The sequence below is a fragment of the Papilio machaon genome, chromosome 13, assembly GCF_912999745.1.
Source record: "Papilio machaon chromosome 13, ilPapMach1.1, whole genome shotgun sequence".
NCBI classification, from domain to species: domain Eukaryota; kingdom Metazoa; phylum Arthropoda; class Insecta; order Lepidoptera; family Papilionidae; genus Papilio; species Papilio machaon.
Window position 1 is genome coordinate 4,563,498 of NC_059998.1, and position 18,532 is coordinate 4,582,029.

At 32.0% G+C, this 18,532-nt stretch overlaps 3 protein-coding genes across 3 annotated transcripts; 1 reads left to right on the forward strand and 2 right to left on the reverse strand.

Annotated features, from left to right (window-relative positions):
* Positions 1-3,466: 3,466 nt before the first annotated feature.
* LOC106717888 lies at positions 3,467-8,218 on the reverse strand. Its single transcript, XM_014511828.2, has 4 exons — positions 8,108-8,218; positions 5,022-5,166; positions 4,197-4,355; positions 3,467-3,603 (listed from the first exon to the last, which is right to left on the reverse strand). The coding sequence occupies exons 2-4, from the start codon at positions 5,139-5,141 to the stop codon at positions 3,523-3,525; spliced, it is 360 nt and encodes a 119-aa protein (XP_014367314.1). The 5' UTR covers positions 5,142-5,166; positions 8,108-8,218; the 3' UTR covers positions 3,467-3,522.
* A 3,965-nt stretch (positions 8,219-12,183) lies between these two features.
* Positions 12,184-14,879, forward strand: LOC106710201 (RNA-binding protein with serine-rich domain 1-A-like). Its single transcript, XM_045680648.1, has 7 exons — positions 12,184-12,286; positions 12,374-12,481; positions 12,750-12,887; positions 13,244-13,381; positions 13,549-13,790; positions 13,883-14,000; positions 14,350-14,879. Coding segments are annotated over exons 1-7 (873 nt in total). The 5' UTR covers positions 12,184-12,284; the 3' UTR covers positions 14,477-14,879.
* Positions 14,880-15,121: 242 nt separating this feature from the next.
* Positions 15,122-18,122, reverse strand: LOC106717704 (cell cycle checkpoint protein RAD17). Its single transcript, XM_014511619.2, has 10 exons — positions 18,015-18,122; positions 17,801-17,896; positions 17,398-17,686; positions 16,651-16,816; positions 16,453-16,581; positions 16,190-16,371; positions 15,969-16,121; positions 15,671-15,864; positions 15,386-15,507; positions 15,122-15,263 (listed from the first exon to the last, which is right to left on the reverse strand). Exons 1-10 carry the CDS (start codon positions 18,021-18,023, stop codon positions 15,122-15,124), a joined length of 1,482 nt encoding a protein of 493 aa, XP_014367105.2. The 5' UTR covers positions 18,024-18,122.
* Positions 18,123-18,532: the final 410 nt, after the last annotated feature.

The window sequence follows — 18,532 nt, forward strand, 5'->3', positions numbered from 1 at the left end:
GAACCATAATTATAAATGTTGTTGATTCCGTAAGCAGTCTAACGAGCAGACTGCGAGGCCCTTGTTACATGCTCCGGTGACCGCGCGCTTTAAATAAACAGCAATTTCTATAAACATTTTTTGATATTATATATAACTAGCAGTCGTCCGCCAGTCTTTCATTAAAAACAATCGTAATAAGTAGCCTTTGTGTTCTTCCAGACTATGTGTCAAATTTCATCAAGATCCGTTGAGCCGTTCTGGAGACACCTTCAAACAAACATCCATCCATCCATCTAAACATTCGCATCTATAATATTAGTAAGATACTACTGACGCCCGTGACTTTATTCTAGTGTAGAATGACTTTTCAAAAAAGCCAGAAAATACTCAATTATTTGTACTACTCGGTATTAAGTCAACTTTCAAGTATCTCATTCTAGTACCTACTTTATTCTGCGAGAACTTCTTAAAAGATCTTTAGGCGATGAATTTAGAAAAAGTATTTCTAGTGCTCGCCAACCTATATCTTTTGGTCTTGTTATTTGGATTGTGCGCAAGGATATACGCAGAGATCGTTGACATATTCAGCACTCATTTTCAGTTATACTTAAAAACTTAATAACTAGAAGAAATATACAAACGAATTAAGAACCTCCTCCTTGTTTTAAGTCAGTTAAAATATGTATTTAAACTTCCATGAATGTTCACATGTTTTATTATTCATGACTATAATTTTTGAGATAACAAGTCTCATACCACCCATTATGGAATGCTGGGAACCGTTGCCTTATCTTGTAATCTGTTTACGATATTTGCAGTTCAGTTTTGAAGGGGAAATTTTATATGGATCGTAAAAAAGCAAATAGACATCCATATAAGATATTTCTATGATAAATGCTCAACGTTGATAATCTAATGTTTTTAAACTATTTGTAGTAGTGATTGTTGTTTTTTTTTATTAAAAAGAACTTTTCGGTGACTGATACGTAATTAATCGTAGGCTAAAGTGTCGTCATTTGTTTGGATAATGTTATTTATATTAAGTTCATCAATATATTATATTATCTGTTCTGTCAGTCAATTAAAAATGTTAGCTTTCGGTTTTCTATCGTATGTTGCGTTGGCTTTGCAGGCGATGTTATAAATAATACGTGATAATGTTTAAACTTCTAACACTGAAATCAGTAATTAATGATTTAGTTAGGACACATCTTTTTGTGTAATTCCAAACAAATATTTTTACTGCTAGACGGGAGATTCAGGTGTATTCTATTACTTGAAGATTAGCTTTATCTAAGATATCAGTTCACTCAATCAGAGATATCGAATTACGTTACGTATTAATCCCATTCCTTTATATTCTACTCTTAAGTAAAAATTATCTTTAAATACCACAGGTAGTTTAGAAAAGTTTGACAGTTCAATGTAGATACTAGTAAAAGTTAATTCAATATCCAATAAGACCGTACTCTTCAAAATTGGTGAAGCGATTTATGCCTTTTGATGTCACGGGAAAGCAATATGCTTAACACATGTTTCAGCAGGTTAATACGTCACTTAATAGACTACTTATGCATTCTGGACTATCTCTTCAGTATGATCAGATGAAGTATGGTAAATAGGAGTCCGTGCAAATTGAAAGCGTTGATAATTGTCCGTACCGTCGAATTCAGATGTGCATTAAATTTTAGTAACCCACGTCCTCAATAAGCTGGCACGTTCCATGAATCCGCAATGAGATGTAATTCCTATAAGATCATGTGTAATATACGTGGGCAGTACAATGAAAAAAAGTTAAAAATAAACTGAAATAAACATTATATAATAAACAAGATTTATTAAGGCAAAAATAACAAGCAGCAATGGTTTAAGAAAAACTAAAAATTATGATTTTATTAATGTAACTAGGAGCGATGTTAAATACATTTAACAAAGCAACAATTTAAAAATATATTAATATTTTGAATTATGATTAATCAATGTTCAAAAAATATATACACTTGTTCTTTCAAAAACAATTTAAAATCTATTCAAAAAAAGAAAGCGAGAAAATCGTATCGCTGTCCTTCATATTCCATCCTACGTTACTTTTGTTCTTTTGTAAGAGAAATGACTGACTGTTGGAGCACACACCACGACATCGAGTCGTATTTGCACGTCAAGGAAAATATATACAAAGAAACCCTAGATATTTCTACACAACAGCGGAACATCATACGACCTACTTTAAGGCCCTTTATTTTGTACACCAAAAATTAAAGCATATAAAAGTTGAATGATCAATAAAAATCGCTAGACATTTTTCAGATAACGCAACACAAAAAAGTAGGTACTTATATCGAAACTGGGATAAATAAAAATACTACAAAAATAATTTTGATTTTATATTTTGACGGTAAAGGGACTCATTTTATTCATTATAGAATTTAAAAAAAATCGTAAATTAATCCAATTAGAGAAAGAGAGAGAAAGAGCTCTGAGCTCTGAGTAGATAGTGCTACACCGAGAGTGGGCTGTTATCTGTTATATGTCAAAGCTTTTACACGTCATTCTAGCGATTTAAAAAATTCTTTCCTTTTTCTTTTATAAATAATTTATAAAGTATCTAAAAAATACTTGTTTTTGAATTTTTGAGTCGAATTTGACTGAAGTCGTTGCTATGACTACAGCCCATAGAGTACTTTGTATATAAAATAACGTGTTTTTTGTATATCTGTGGTACACTTAGTCTCACTCTTGATCATGCTGACATCTATAGTGAGGAAAAGGCAGCTTTTTCTTCATTAGAGCATCGTAACAACGTAAAGCCAGAGCCATCTTTTGCTTTAAATGGAAATATTTCATACTTATATAGACGCGCAGAGATTTGCTCCTACAGGAGTGGTAACTTCGTTCTTCTTATTTTATGGATTAATCTTAACACAAGATGTCAGTATATTATTAAATGTTTTAAAAGGTAAATAAATCTCTTAAATAACATTTTTGTTAACGTGTAATTACACAAAAACAACAAACCCTAACATAACTGTCAGAAGTTTAGAGTACATCCATTATTGGCGTGGAATTTTTTTCAGTGTAGTACTTAATTTACGAACACAAATCTTTGAAGAACAAAGATATAATGTAGATAGAAATGGAACATATTTGAATACAAATAACTCAATGGACTTTAGCCTTTGATAATTGTGATTGTAATACATGTTACGAATATTATTGTTATCTCTGTTATTTTCAAATAGAATGAGAGAGATAAAATCCGAAAAGAGATAAAAAATAATGCAAAAATAGGATGTTTTTTGATTTATTTCTTTAATATTACATATGAGAACTTAAATTCCACTTAGCAAAGTAAATATATTATGGAAGAATAAAAGGTATTAAGTACACATATTTGATTTTTTATTTGTCAACACTTCGAAATGTTTTACACATGTTTATTATACAGTTAATGAAATTGTTACCTATTTATATTTAAAATGGAGTAATAAGAAAATACAAAATTTCAGTATCAAATTGCGCGTTCAGCGTAAGCGTGGGGCGTTAGAAGCAGGTAACAGCATTGAAGTAGCACCGCAGCACTCGGCCGCGCCCGGAGCCCTGCCCGCGCCGCTGCAGCGCAGACTGGAATAGAAACACCCATACCTTCAAATCATCATCTCCATGACTTTATCCTACTCACATAGAGTCGGCACACAAGATTTTACGGTATAAATCTTAAAGTTTTGACATTATTTAGGATTGGCCTGAAAATAACCCTATTTGGAGAGAATACATTTAAATCAAATTTTTATTTCATAAATGAATTAATAAATAAACATTTTATTATAACCTTCTATTAAAAATAGGAATACATAGATGCACAGAGGTTAGAAAATGGCAGTTATGCCTGAGTAAAAATAATATGTACGAGTTGCAAGCTACAATTTTCAATCCATGTAGCTTTAACTGTTTAACCAATTTTTAACATATTATTCTGGGCTGCCGATTTTATTATTTATTACTAGCTTTCGCCCGCAACTTCGTCCGCGCACAGTTAAAAAAAAAATGAAAAATAGATGTTGGCCGATTCTCAGACCTACTGAATATGCTCACAAATTTTCATGAGAATCGGTCAAGCCGTTTCGGAGGAGTACGGGAACGAAAACTGTGACACGAGAATTTTATATATTAGATAATCAATTACTAGTTTATAAACAATAGTTTGTTTTACGTACTAAATCGTTAGTGTCCATATTGGAGATGCGTAGAGGTGCGGTACGCGGGCCGTCACGGTCTACGTCGTAGCGTGCGCCACCTTCATGTAGCGCCCTCTGTAGCGCCACCAGCAGCCTATCCAGCACCAGTGCCGCTCGCTTCTGTGGCACTATCACTTGCTGGAAAATTATTATCAATATAATTATTTATTTATTAATTTTTTCAAGAAAGTTCGGAAGAATTCTACGTACTACGAAGCATTAGTGTAGAATTCTACTTTTCAGTCACATGTATTAATACTTATTGCCTTCCAATGGTTCATGGCAGTGACGTTCTACAGCAATAACGGAACGTGAGGTGAGGTGTAACTCGATTGGTAGTCTCTCCCGGAGCATATTTTTTGTATCATATTGTTGTCGACGATCTTTATAAAAAATAATTTTAATAAAATTGGAGTTTAACATGTTTACCCAAAACGGGTATCCATGTCGATTATAAAATTTATTTATTAATGCGACTTTCAATATTAACAAAATATATGTACATAGATGTATTTTGTTATTCTTGGGTGAACTTTATGTGGCCTTTAGAAATAAACCTCAAACGCCATAGGCTACAATATTAGTACGTACAATAATAGCGTGTTAGTTGTTAGCTAATAGTAACTATACGCTCATATACGAAAATTTTGTAATATCGTAAACATAACAAATTATTTGTCAAGTATTTTGTTGGGTCAAATAGAGTACAATTAGGTATGCAACTTTATAGAGCTTTTTCAAGAATAAACATTTAAAAGGATATCTTTTTAAAAATATTATTTTATATAAGATGTATCTACATACATCGCTGACGTCATTGGCTTCCATACTTCTTACATATTCTTCAGGGTATGCGGCGGGCACTGCGGACGCGGCGAGCGTGGCAGAAAGCGCCACTGCTACAAACTGCATGAACAGCATCATCGCTGTGACATAACACGAACACTGCCTGTAAGTATCATAATAATATTTTAAATGATAGGAAAAAACAAAAAAACTAATGCTTAGTTTTTAATTTATCGTCAATGTTTACTTTTTTAAATATATGACTTGAAATGTGGCAAAACGGCCAATACGACGTAAAAGGCACATGTATAATAACAGAATTCGCCAAGTTCAAATTCATACGTCAAGTTTCTGGGTTCTTGGAAGAAAATAAGATCGAATCCAGCTTTTAAATTTATTAGCATAGAGCCTTATATGAAAAATGTATACTCATACCCCGGTGACATTTATGACTTAAAGTAACTTTGTTATTTATTTGAGAGGCATTAACACAAATACATAACTGCCAGTCGACGAATTAACGAGAATACGAAGTGTACACTTGTCAGTTCTTTTTTAAGTTAACAGTAGTAAAGACGGCAGCAATAAGAGACTGGAATCAACGGAATAATATCTCGATATTATGTAACACAGAAAACAGTAGAATAGTGCGAATTATCTATTTGTAGTAACATTATCAAATAAAATGCGTATGCCTAAAAGGCTGGCAACGCATCTGTGGTTCCTCTGATGTTGCAGATGTCCATGGGCGTCGAATCAATTAACATTAGGTTCGTTGTTCCCCTTCTCCTATAAAAACTCAACAATTAGGATGAAAACAGGTCTGAAAATATTTGCCTACAATTGTCTATTTTATCTTCTAATAGATCTGTTCCGGTCTTCGTAATAAGCACAATATCTAGGACATTCGTTTAGTATTAGAGGTTTTAAATGACTTTTAATGACTCCCACACAGTTTAAAGAACTTTCTTTGTACTTTCTTCTCTCATTGTTTTTTCTTAGCTATGAACTAGTAACCTGATCTCATTTCATTATTTCTAATTATATTTCTGCTACAGTTGTTAGAAATTTTAATGTTGTATTTCTTTATCAGACAAATGAAATGTCTGTGTTATCATGTCTATATAAACCAAAATTTATAGTAAAACATACAAATAAACCAATTTATATTTTTCAAATCCTTTCATTAAAACTGTAATTATAATTTACGTGTTATTTATTCATAACCCTGGCCGAAAACTAATTTAAAGTCGTTTAAATAGTTTCGCCTTCAGAGTTGCTTGTTTACAAATTTTATTTCAACTTCAATTTTCAACGCCCCTTCATAAAGCTTAGTTTAATGTAATTAATAACTTATTTTGGAACTAGATCAGCTTTAATACTATTAATGTTCTTAGTTTCTAAAGTTTCCTACTAACTAAAACTTTGATAAACTTCCTCGAATTTTAATTGTTCGAACATAAACATAAAACATGGTTGTAATAAGCTTGTCTATCCACGAGGTAGAGGTATATTTTATGGAATCGAATTATAAGTATTATAAGTTTTTGAATTTCCTCTATTAATTACGATTGTTGATGATTACGATTTTTTAATCTAATTAAGTTTTTGATTACCAACCAGACAACAATGCTGACTCTACTTATATTAATAAATATTTAATTAATCATCTGGAAAACGGTGACTGATGTATCAAAATCAGTTCAATATATTATTTTAAATGTTATGGATCCTTAACTTATAAAGATGTTAGTCGTACAACAGATAACCTAACTTAATAAACGATTTTTTAAGACTCGATTTAATTGAGAGAATATATGTAAATTATTGTTAAGTAATAATAGACTTTAATATTTTTTGTAACATGTGGCATAGAAGAGTATGTGCCAAGAAGATTTGTGTATTTTAATTATTGTAAATTAACATTTATCTTGAGAATTTATTGAAGCGTCAAGAAGAAAGAAGTAAAGTTAATATTATAAGGCTGTATATATGTCCTAATAAATTAAATTGAACAAGTAAATATTATTAAAGGTACTCTAAACATCAGGTACTCAAAGTACTGACGCGAAATATCATCTTGGTTCAATATTGTGTGGTCACTTAAGGACCAAGACCCAATTACTGTTAACGATTTGTTCATTTCCTTATTGGTAACCGACCTCATCTTAATATATCTATTGGTTACGAGCTTTCATTTATAAATATGTACATATATAATGTATATAAAAAGTTTATTCAAGCTTATATATATAGTACTACCAAAACTACTGAACTAGAAACGGGAAATTATAATATAAAAATTATTTTATGGCATAAAGGAGCACTAAGAAAGGACTTTTTTGACGATTTTGACAGCCACCATTGTAAGTTCGAAACTACTTTAGAGACGCATTAACGATGGCAAATAGACAATGTTTCTTTCAAACTTTCAAGAAGTATCGGCCGCTTACTATACAAAATAATTAGCATCGCATTGGAATTGTTAATAAATTATGTTAATTATGCATAGAAAATTATTTATTATAAAATAATTTAATAATAATAGTTAATTTACAATATTGACAATTGTAAAAGGGCGCGGGATAAAAAAATAGGTCACATGTGTTGCAGAAAATCCATTTTGTCCGAGTCCAGAAGCGTCATTAAAGGAAGGCCTAATAGGCTTTATTAACAGACCAATGACAAGGCGCAGTTGATTCAAGAAGATGCGAAAGCTTACCAACTGGTTTTTATGAAGCGCAAAGTAATACGAAATTATTTTATTATTACATGCAAGAATAGATGTATCAGTAAATGTTTCTCTTTCTAAATTTAAAAGGAAGCTTTTTGTTTTAGTTTCCAATATCCACAAAATTATAATTTTCTTACCGTAAACAAAATGTATATATGTAGAAAAGCATATAATGAAACATATAAGCATATGATTCATGGAATTTATGCGTATGAAAAGTTAAAATAATATAAGGAGAATAAATTTTGAAAAACTAATTATATTAACCCGTATCACTGTTTGTAACATAAATCAAAAATAAAGCTCTATTTAGAATAGTTACTTACAAAGAAAAATATTAAAAATAAACTTAATATTAATTAATACTTACAATACAAACACGAAATTCACCAATTTATATCGCACTTAAAATTCAACTTCGGAAACTTTTTCGTAAGTAATAAAGTGAAGGAGCGACAGCGGTTGCTTGACGGAAGCTCAGGAGCTTGTGTAGGGCGGTTTGCGCGGCGTCGGAGCCTTTATAACGCCGCCCAGTCGCCCAACAAGCCAGCCGCCCAACCGGCCAACGAGGCCACGCGTAAACGCACTCACACACTACACTCGTACAAACATACTATTTTTTTCTGTAAAAAGATAAATGAACTTTATATTTTTTGAAATCATTTAATTTGTCGTAATGTCGTAAATCGTTTCATAATAATCGTTTATTATTTTTTAATTGATAAATATGTGAACAATAGTTTTAACTACCGCCACGCCAATTAACATTCTTAAATCCACTTTTCCCTTGAAATTAGATATGTGGAACAAAAAAATACTTAATAAGTATTTGTTCTTCCAGACTCTGTTCTGCATCAGCTGTGCCAAAATTCATCGAGATCCATTTAGCATTTTAGAGATACGTAATAACAAACACAGTTTTATAATTAATTGTACGTTTCTTTGTTTACAAGATTTAGGCGTTGATTTTAAAATAGGATATAAAAGAATTTTTTCATTCCTAAACGATTTCATTTAATTTGCTCTGTATTTTTGGTTAAACCTAGTAATATAAATTAGACCCACTTATTATTATTAGATTGATCTGAAATTTGGTACAACCTTTATCCTTCCTTAAAAGAGGCACGTCAAATTCTATACATGGCGACTTTGTTGATATTTCACTTTTTTGGTTAAATTGTGAAAATTCTGGGATTAAGTGAAGCGGTATTGTAAAATAAGGGTAGCTTATGTTAGACATATATATGACCGGCAATAACTTAATAAAGAATTTTTAAAATATGTATCCGTGGGCTTCTTAATTTTTTATAAAACATATTATTTCTGTGTTTTAATAAAACCATGTTGGTAAAAACCCACGGTAAAATTCACTAAATTTTAAACGGTTCTACGCATTTTCAGTGTAATGAAATGCTCAAAATCAAGTTTAATTTAAATTTTGTCACTAACCAATTGTATTAAACCTGTGTAGGTGGATCAGTAGTTCCCGTGAGGGGGCGAATGTTTAGTATACACGAAAGTCCTGGCCTAATGGCGTCGTGATCTAATAATAAGAAAATTCAAAATCTTTTACTCATTAAGGATTTGAGTAAAACATAGCAAAAAATCTTAACTGTGCGTCTCATTACAACTAGAAATAAGGAAATGTGTGATACGGTCTCAGTATCTCCAATGTCAAGGGAAATGCAAAAAAATTCGACGGATTGAGACTTAAAAAGGAATTCAGAATATGAAGTATTTGATAGGGAATGCCTAGTAAGGCGTCATAATTTTTTAGACTTACATAGTCTGATTTTTGAAAGATAACTAGATCGATTATAAATATGTACTAAAATATGCAGGAAAATAACATTTTTCGAGTTACAAAGTCTTGAGTGTCTTGATTTGAGGGTTCAGTGGAAGGAAACGAATATTTTTTAACAATTCACTTTTGTACAAAAACCTAAAACTTTAGGTAAATACACAATTACATTTGCCTTATCTCTCCATTTTACATAATAACTCTTTTAAAACAGTTAAGGTGCAAATTATAGATTAAATAAACTTGATTTTGTATGTAAAAGAAATTTCATAATATGAAAAGAAAGATTTTATGTGATCGAAATCTATTGATATCGAATTACTAGCCAACTGTATTTACGAGAATAAATTAAAGTTTTGAAAAATAAAATATCGAAGTAATAAACAAATTCGTTGATTTATTAACAAGCTAATGGGTATTAAGTGTATCATTCATCACAAAATAACCACATCCAACCAACAGTCATTTTTCTCACAGGACATCGTTAAACTTCAAGTAAGTTTTAAAACAAACACCAAATCCGTATCAGTGCGATGACGTTTTTTCGTTATAATAAAGAGTACTTCGCTATAAAAGGATTACGCTTATAGAGCTATTTTATTGCCCACGCTCACCGATATGACTCGAATATTGTATAAAGTCATTAAATTCCCACGTGAGTATACAATAAGCTTCCATGTTCATAAATTGCCGCTATCGGGAACAAAATTAAAATACAGGAACGATACGTGTTTGATGACACTTTGACAGATATCACTTATATTTTTATACTTTGCTGTTCTTTGGAAAATACCTACTTTGCAGTCTATTACCACTAGAATTTCATATTCCGTAGATGATAAGTTCTCAAATGTAGTTCATAAAAATATTATAATAACTCCTACTACTATAATTAGTACTTGGAAATGAAGATTAGTGGAATTGATATGCATAGAAATTTAAGCTAGTAACAGTAACTTTTGTAATTATATTTTTTTATATTTAATTACTTTTTGGTAAAATAATGCTAACTGAAAGCAACTATGTAGTTTCTTTTCTATACAGTATCAATTTTCTTTTTTATAAATGAAAAAACAATAATGGTCGTAAATCCCACCGTCGACCCTTATTCGTCGTTATTCGTTCACCTATTTTGCATATGATCGATAGAAGATACACTCATGTTACAACCCTAATTTATAATCGTGACACAAATTGGATGCTGTGTACACCGATCCCAAAGTTTTCGCTTAGGCGAAGGCGACGTAGCTATTTAGGACTACGTGGTTATTTTCACTCGTGCAGAGGTCACAATAACATTCGCGGGGGCGTCGCGTCTGGTAATGCAACAAGGGGCAGCCCCGTCGTCCTAATGTGCCGATCATGTCTCCCAGCACGGGGTATATAGCCCTCCACCACTCACCAGGGACGAGCATTAAAACCGTGATCGCTAAACGTATATAGCGATCTAAGTATGCCACTTATTTTTATAATTAAACGATCACTTATTTTATGATTGTTGTTTTTAACTACTTGCTTTTAAATCTTATGTTTTTATTAATCTACGTCCTAAAACAACTTCTACAATTAAATAAAATATCAGGATTACTAGTTCACATTTATGTGAGCTTCTTTCCTAGGTAGATGAAAAAAATAAGGCCACGAAAACACATGCCTGTACCTCGCACGTGCAAGTATCTAGCATGCAAGTGTCCAAACGCTAACTGGCATGATGTAATCTCCGGAATGGCTAGACCAATTTTGACGGCATATTGACGGGAAGGTGGCAGATGCACGCGGGCTTATAATAGGTTACTTTTTTTCAATTCCTCGCTGACGAAGTCACAGGCGACGGCAAGTATAAAAATAAATTAGCAGTAACCATCTATATGCTCTTGCTTCATTTCTGTGAGCAGACAACTGCTTGCTCCAACATTTTACCTTCTTCTAATCCAATGTTACACCCAAATCCGTCTTCTTTTACCCTTTTTTCTTCTCTTATTAATTAGGCCACACATTGTACTGCTAATAGCAATTCGATGCTATTTAAGTAATTTGGTGATATATACGTCTTGCAAGTAACAGGTAAGCAAGTAATTTGCAAATGTATCTGCATTGTATCACTGACAGGCACGTGCCAATAACGGCAATACAAGCTACTGCTCCATTTTACAGGCATGTGTAGTCGCGCCTCAATTTTATGTAACTACGTAATGTTTAGATGCGTGTTTGTTTTGTATAGCGAATGATCTTTCCAAGAGTCCCAGTCCCAGATTCATAAATGTCTAGGTCCAGTTCAGCACCAGGTCAAGGTCCAGACATTCGATTCCTAATCTTTGTGTACCATACAAGTTCATCCGTCGACTTTCAAAACCGAGATCCATTTTCGTATTTCGCAACAAAACCTTTATCTTTTCAATTTGTACTGCAGGATTTTTTTTCTTGGCTGTGGGTTTATGCGGTAGTTTACGATTAGTGACTTTTATGTAACTTTACATTTAAGCGTTTTTTAAAAATCTAGGTATATAACATGGCTAAATTCTCTATTCAATATCAAAATATTTTTTTCTTTAATTTAACAACAACCATAAACATTTGAAAATTGTAAGATAAAATATTATCACCTGGCAACACTGTGTGCTGTAAAGTAAATGTTATCTGTTCTCTACGAGACGCCGGATAGGCGTAAAATTGACAAATATCACGATTTTAAAGTTGATTTCAGTGTTTAACTTGGTGATTTCTAAACTTTTTGTGAATTTCTGCAATGTAAATATCTTATTAATATTTTCCTGAATAACGAAATAGGTTGTAAGAAAGAAAAATTTAATCATCATTACCTAAATTGTATTTCAGGGCGCGAAATAAATCTCCTACAGCTTCTTCGGATAAAGACAAGAAGAAGCTCAAAGAAAAGAAGAAAAAAGAAGAATCTGGTTCTAGTAGTAGTGATAGCAGTGGAAGGTATGATTATAAATAAATGACACATTTTGCTCATAATATTAAGGTGTCTCAAGTCGTATATAGGTTATACTTTCAGCGTCCATAAACATATATGTATATCGATTTATGGATTTATATTACGACGTACATTTTCAACGATTTTTATTAGTATTAAAAGCAGATCATATGAACATAGTTGAATAAAATAAGTTGAAAAGATTCACACAAAATCTTAGTGGTGGTTTTTAGTCATCTTTGAAGATTCTAACAAATGTGTGACATTTTGCAGTTCATCAGACAGCAGTTCATCCCGCTCATCATCGCGGTCTTCTTCAAGCAGCTCTGGCAGCTCGTCACGGTCATCTTCGTCTTCAAGCTCAACAAGCAGCAGTAGCAGCACCAATGATCGCTCAAAAGCTAAGAAAAAGTAATTTAAAATAAAATCACAAGTCAAATTTATCACTTTTTTAAATAAATGTAGCGAGTGATCTAGTGGTACTCCTGATATTAAATGCTAGATCATATGCTAATTCAATATTCTGATGAATGCTAGCATAAAACTTGCATTATTATGGCTTTGTGACCCACATTGTGAAATCATTTTAGTTTTTTTGATCAAAATCATTAAATTGATATATAAGAAAAAAGATAAAACATTCACTGAAACCAACTTGCTTTGTGGGTTCACATATATTTTTATAATACATAAAAAAAAATTGTGGCAGTAAATGTGTTAAATATAGAACATTGTACACTTTATTGATAAGATAACATTTTCTGTAGAACTTCACCACACAAGAGTCCAATCAAGGATCGTCGAGAGCCAGATAAGTTGAGGGAAAGATCACCAACTGGGGATAAAAAGAAACCAGTATTACCAGTTGCCAATGACAAACAGAAGACCAAGGATAAGCAGGAAAGGTAAAAATTTTCGATGGCATAACTTATTTTATTTAGAGTGTTGTTTGGGAGAACAAATTCTAAAATATCCTTATTTTTCTCTCACCAACCATAGGAAAACATCTTAAAATACTGCATGATCATGTGAAACCTTATTTGGTCTCAATATATTTATAAATCTTTTACAGATCACCGGGTCGTAAGAAGAGAGAAAGATCGCCATTGCCGAGGCCAACTCGAATACACATAGGGCGTCTCACTTTGAATGTAACCAAAGAGCATATCAATGAAATATTCTCTACATATGGCACTGTGAAGGTGGTCGAGTTCCCAATGGACAGACTGCACCCACACAATGGACGCGGATATGCATATGTAGAATTCAGTAATGCAGATGAAGCAGAAAATGCAATGAAACACATGGATGGAGGTAAAGTATTATATTTTATACAACTTCTCACAATCCTGAAATAACTTTGTTTTGTGTTAAGGTTTAGTAAAGGCATTATGTGTTGTGTTCAGGTCAGATCGACGGGCAGGAGATAACGGCGGCTCCGGTGCTGATACCGACGCGGCCGCGCCGGCCCTCGCCGCGCGCTCCGCCGCGACATCTGCCGCCCCGACGACACTCGCCACCACGGTACATACAGACAAAACCTTGTGATAACTGATAATAAGCCTCCTGTATGATACACAAATCAAATCTATCAATTGCTACTAAAGAACAATTTGATTTTGTGAAAGTCTTTTTGACATATCCAATCTTGAATTGATTATTGGTCCGACTATTTAGCAATGAACATGTACATGTTAAACAGAAAATCAACACTGTGCCAGTGTATCGGCGCAACACTAGACTTACAAAAATATCAACGCTTATGTCCCCTCACTACAGCTATCTGGCATTTGGTTTTGGGAATTTTAGCGCGCATTGGCTCCAAACGATCATTATGGATATTGTCTACAATGGTGATGTTTGTGTGGTGCAGGTACCGACGGCGCAGCCCGCCGCCCCGCCGCCGCTCGCCGCCCCGCCGCCGCCGCACCCGCTCGCGCTCGCCGCGCCCCGCCCCGCGCCGCCGCCGCTCCAGGTCCTCCTCCGCTTCCTCACGATAAACACACAACACATACACTAGTCTTACACACACCATGTACAAGTTATCTAATATTTAAAATAATATTCAAACAAATACCCTTCACATGGTATTTTACACACACTCATACAAACCTTACATGAACGCAGAAACATTACTAAGGTAAGTAGCCTTAGTGTAATAGGTAAGTATATGACGGTGTAACATTGTTTTACAATAATTGTAGTTTAGCAATCATCAAGAACCCATATTAATTGGTTATTTCTTGTCATTAAAAGCTTGCAAAATGGAAACTGAGCAGAGTGAGTGATCAGTGCTATCTTAACTTGAATACGACAAAGTGAAGTGCTTATCTGTATTTTCTTCAATATTATTTGTAAAATTAAATGAACTACCGAATTTTGTTAATAAACAGTGACTACAGCGATTTTTTTTTTATTTCTAGATTTAAGCATCTTCTAACATGATATTAAAATTACATATTTTGACCTTTCATTCCATTAATCCGAGCTAAAAAAAGTTGTTAATTTTATACAGATTTGTAGTTTTAGTTATAAAGAAAACCTAGAAAATGTCTACAAATATATAAGATGTTTTAATCAAACAAATCTTTTGAGGAACTTAAATGAAACAAATATTGTTCATTTTTAATGACTATAATAAAAATTTACTCAATTACATAATCTTCATTGTCAACTTCAAAATCTATCTTGTTACCAATTATTTTGCAATAAGTCATATAATCAGTTACGAGAATTTTTCCTTTATACATAAAATTTTTATTGAGAAGCGGTAATTGTTGCATAGTTCTGTAATAAAAAAAAACTTGATTAAGCTGGAGTGCTCATTTATTTTTATCCTTCATTCTAGACTTAGCATATTCAGAAATAGTAAAGAAATGTGCAATAAAAATAGGTGTTGTGTTACTTACGGATATTGAGGATTCATGTTTTTTGGACCTCTGACAGGATTCCAAGCGGATATAGGGGACTTGTTAGCCAGCATTAGTCCAGCTACTGCTATGTATAAACCATATTCTTGACAAAACTTTTCCTACAAACAAGTGTATATTCTAATAAATTTATTCTTGAAAGTAATTGGATAGAATCTGCACTGGAAAACAGTCATGAAGGTAGTACTCGTATTTTTAAAATGCTTAATTGCATTTTATTGTTTTTTGTTTTTGCATAAAAAAATAATGTAAATTTCAAATTACCCTCCATTCCGAAAGCAAGAAGTCGGCATCACTGAGCGCAGTTGTAGCTTTCTCTACATCATTTATGCAAGAGAAGTGCGGTAAGTAATTTTCTTCAAGAAAATTTATAAAAGAACTTGGATTACATAAAAATTGATCCACAATGTCTTCAGGTGAATGTGACAATTTTGATGTTCCATTTTCTTCAGATAAAACTAAAAATACATGATTCATTTTGTATGTTTACTGCTAATATCCAGGAATATATATGTTTTATAATTTTTAGGCAATTAGTAGGCATACAAACTTGTAAACTCACCTTTAGGGTTCAAGACCCTGCCTACACCATGTAAAATGCTGATCGTCTGATCTTTGCCAAGTGACATAAATTTATGTGTAGTTTTTTTCTTTTTTGTTTTTCCTTTTCCTTTATATTCCTTAATTACACTAGTCTCTAAGCTATGATTTATACCTAATAAGAAAAAAAAAAATTATGAATGAAAAGTAAAAAATTAAACAATATTTAAGTTGAAATTTTACCTTTTAAGCTTGCAAAATGTAAATTTAAAATTGCAGATCTAATGTCTCCTCCAGAAGTATTCAAAACAGACTCTATTAAGTCTGTTGTTGGAATATTGTACATACTATCAAATTTTTTGCTTATAATATCAGATGTTCTTTTCAATGCAGCCCTCAACCCTGTTGTGGAAACACTGTTGAAGCTGAAGAAAAAGGACTTTTTAAGAACATTTTTCACATTAAATTAGTTATTTTATTTTGCTTAAATTTAACCGTTTACTCACACAATATGATGAATTTGAAATTGTTCTTTAAGACTTGGTGTAAATATATTCAATATGGTATTTTTGTTATCTGAATTATTTTCCGAACATATGAATACAATTGGTGATTTTGCTCTATTCAAATACTGCCTAAAAATAATAAAAAATTAATTTATTGTTAAAAAATCACAAGTCAAATAAAAAAAAATCTAAACTCACTGTAAAACATTAGCAAATTCTGACGGTGTTCTCAAAAATGTGTTAGGAAAATCTTCAACCAGTACCAACTTATTACTATTATTGTCTAACAATGATGTAAAATTAGCTGCATTTATTACAAAGTCTAAAAACTTTTTTGATTGCTTCTCTTTAAATTCATATTCACCTACAAAAGAAATAATGTAATAATTTAAATTATGTATAAGAGTATTTTTTTAAACTACTGCTCTTTATGATAATTTTAACATTACACCTATCAAGTTCAGTAATAAGAAGATATTATGATGAAATCAGAGTATCATGGAACATATCAAAACTATTTGATACTAGCTGTGCCCACAACTCCATCTGCACGGAATTTAAAAAGTAGCCCATGTAGTCTTACAGACTATATTCTACATCTGAAACAAATTTCATCAAGATCTGTCCGTCATTCTGGAGATACCTTCAAATCAAATTAGCAGACTTAAAAATAAGTTTCAACCTTCTAACTGTAAAAATGATGATAATTCCATACAAACTTTCAACCGCTTAAAATCCCTTTTTCACATTAAAATGTAGCCTATGTCCTACCTCAGGCTCTAGACCCTGTGTCTGTCTCTGTGTACCAAATTTCATCTAAATTGATTCAGTAGTTTTGGTGTGAAAGCGAGAGACAGAGTTACTTTCACATTTATAATATTAAATAAGGATAAGTTAGGATTGGCAATAAAATGTCTTTTCTAACACTACAATATCTAGTCTTACCATAGTCGGTTGGTAACTCAATATCTACTGGAGTAATCCATTCTGTAATTTTAATACCATGTTTGTTTGCTAATGTTTGTATTGTGGCTGTCTTTCCACATCCCACAGGCCCACTAAGAAGTAAAATATCACTAGAGTTTTGCATAGCATTTTTTAACCAGTCTTCAACTTCTTGAATTTTTTTATTATGAACAGCAAGGTCTTCAACCTTTACAGGTTCAAAGTTTTTCATCCAATTTTTGTGGTTTATTATTGGTGTTTCTGTTTTGTAATTAATAGCTTTAGCTTTCTATAAACAAGTATTACAATTGTTAAACCACTATCATATCAAATTATTCTTTAAATCATCTTTGTAAATAATACAAGCAAATTTTCTATTTACTAAGAGAAAATATATTCATACCTCTTCAGACGATTTCCGTTGCTTTGAACAATTCTTTAACTTCTTTGGTGTTGGGTTATCCTCAATGTCAAACATAGGATTTAGCCATTTCTTGCCCTGTTAAAACAATTCAATTACAATCATCGTTAGGACTGTGGTGTCATACAATAAAAATAAATTAAAATTGTATTCGTGGTATGTAGTAATAAATAAAAAAAGGAATTAAGGTTCGTACTTTGTGCATTTTAACTAAGCTATCGATGCAGTTCCCTTGAATTGTTTACTTTGTCTTTGTGTGTCTTTAAATTAAAACAAAATTATTTCAACAAACTGAAACTGGATTTAAAAGTCAAAGTTTGAAATGTTTTGAAGTTTGAATTTGAAGTTCACATCTTTGAAATTTGAAAGCGATTGCATTTTGACGTTTGAATTCAGTTATACCAGATTTCATTGGAGAATATTACGAAACTTTAAAATATTATTTTATGTCAAAAATTACTCTTAAGATTTCTTCAAAAACCGTGTATTAATTTTGCTATCAATGATGATATATCAAGACTTGCTTTCGCATTGTACTTTATTACATATCTTTTAGTTTATGCTTCTCCTTAAAAGAGAATAAATATGTGAATAATATATGGATATAGATATAAATGGGTCAGTGGGTGGGTACAAACTAAAACAAAACACATGTAATAAAAAAATCTATTTCATGAAAAATTAAAGTACAAATAAGTAAAATACCTTTGCCGA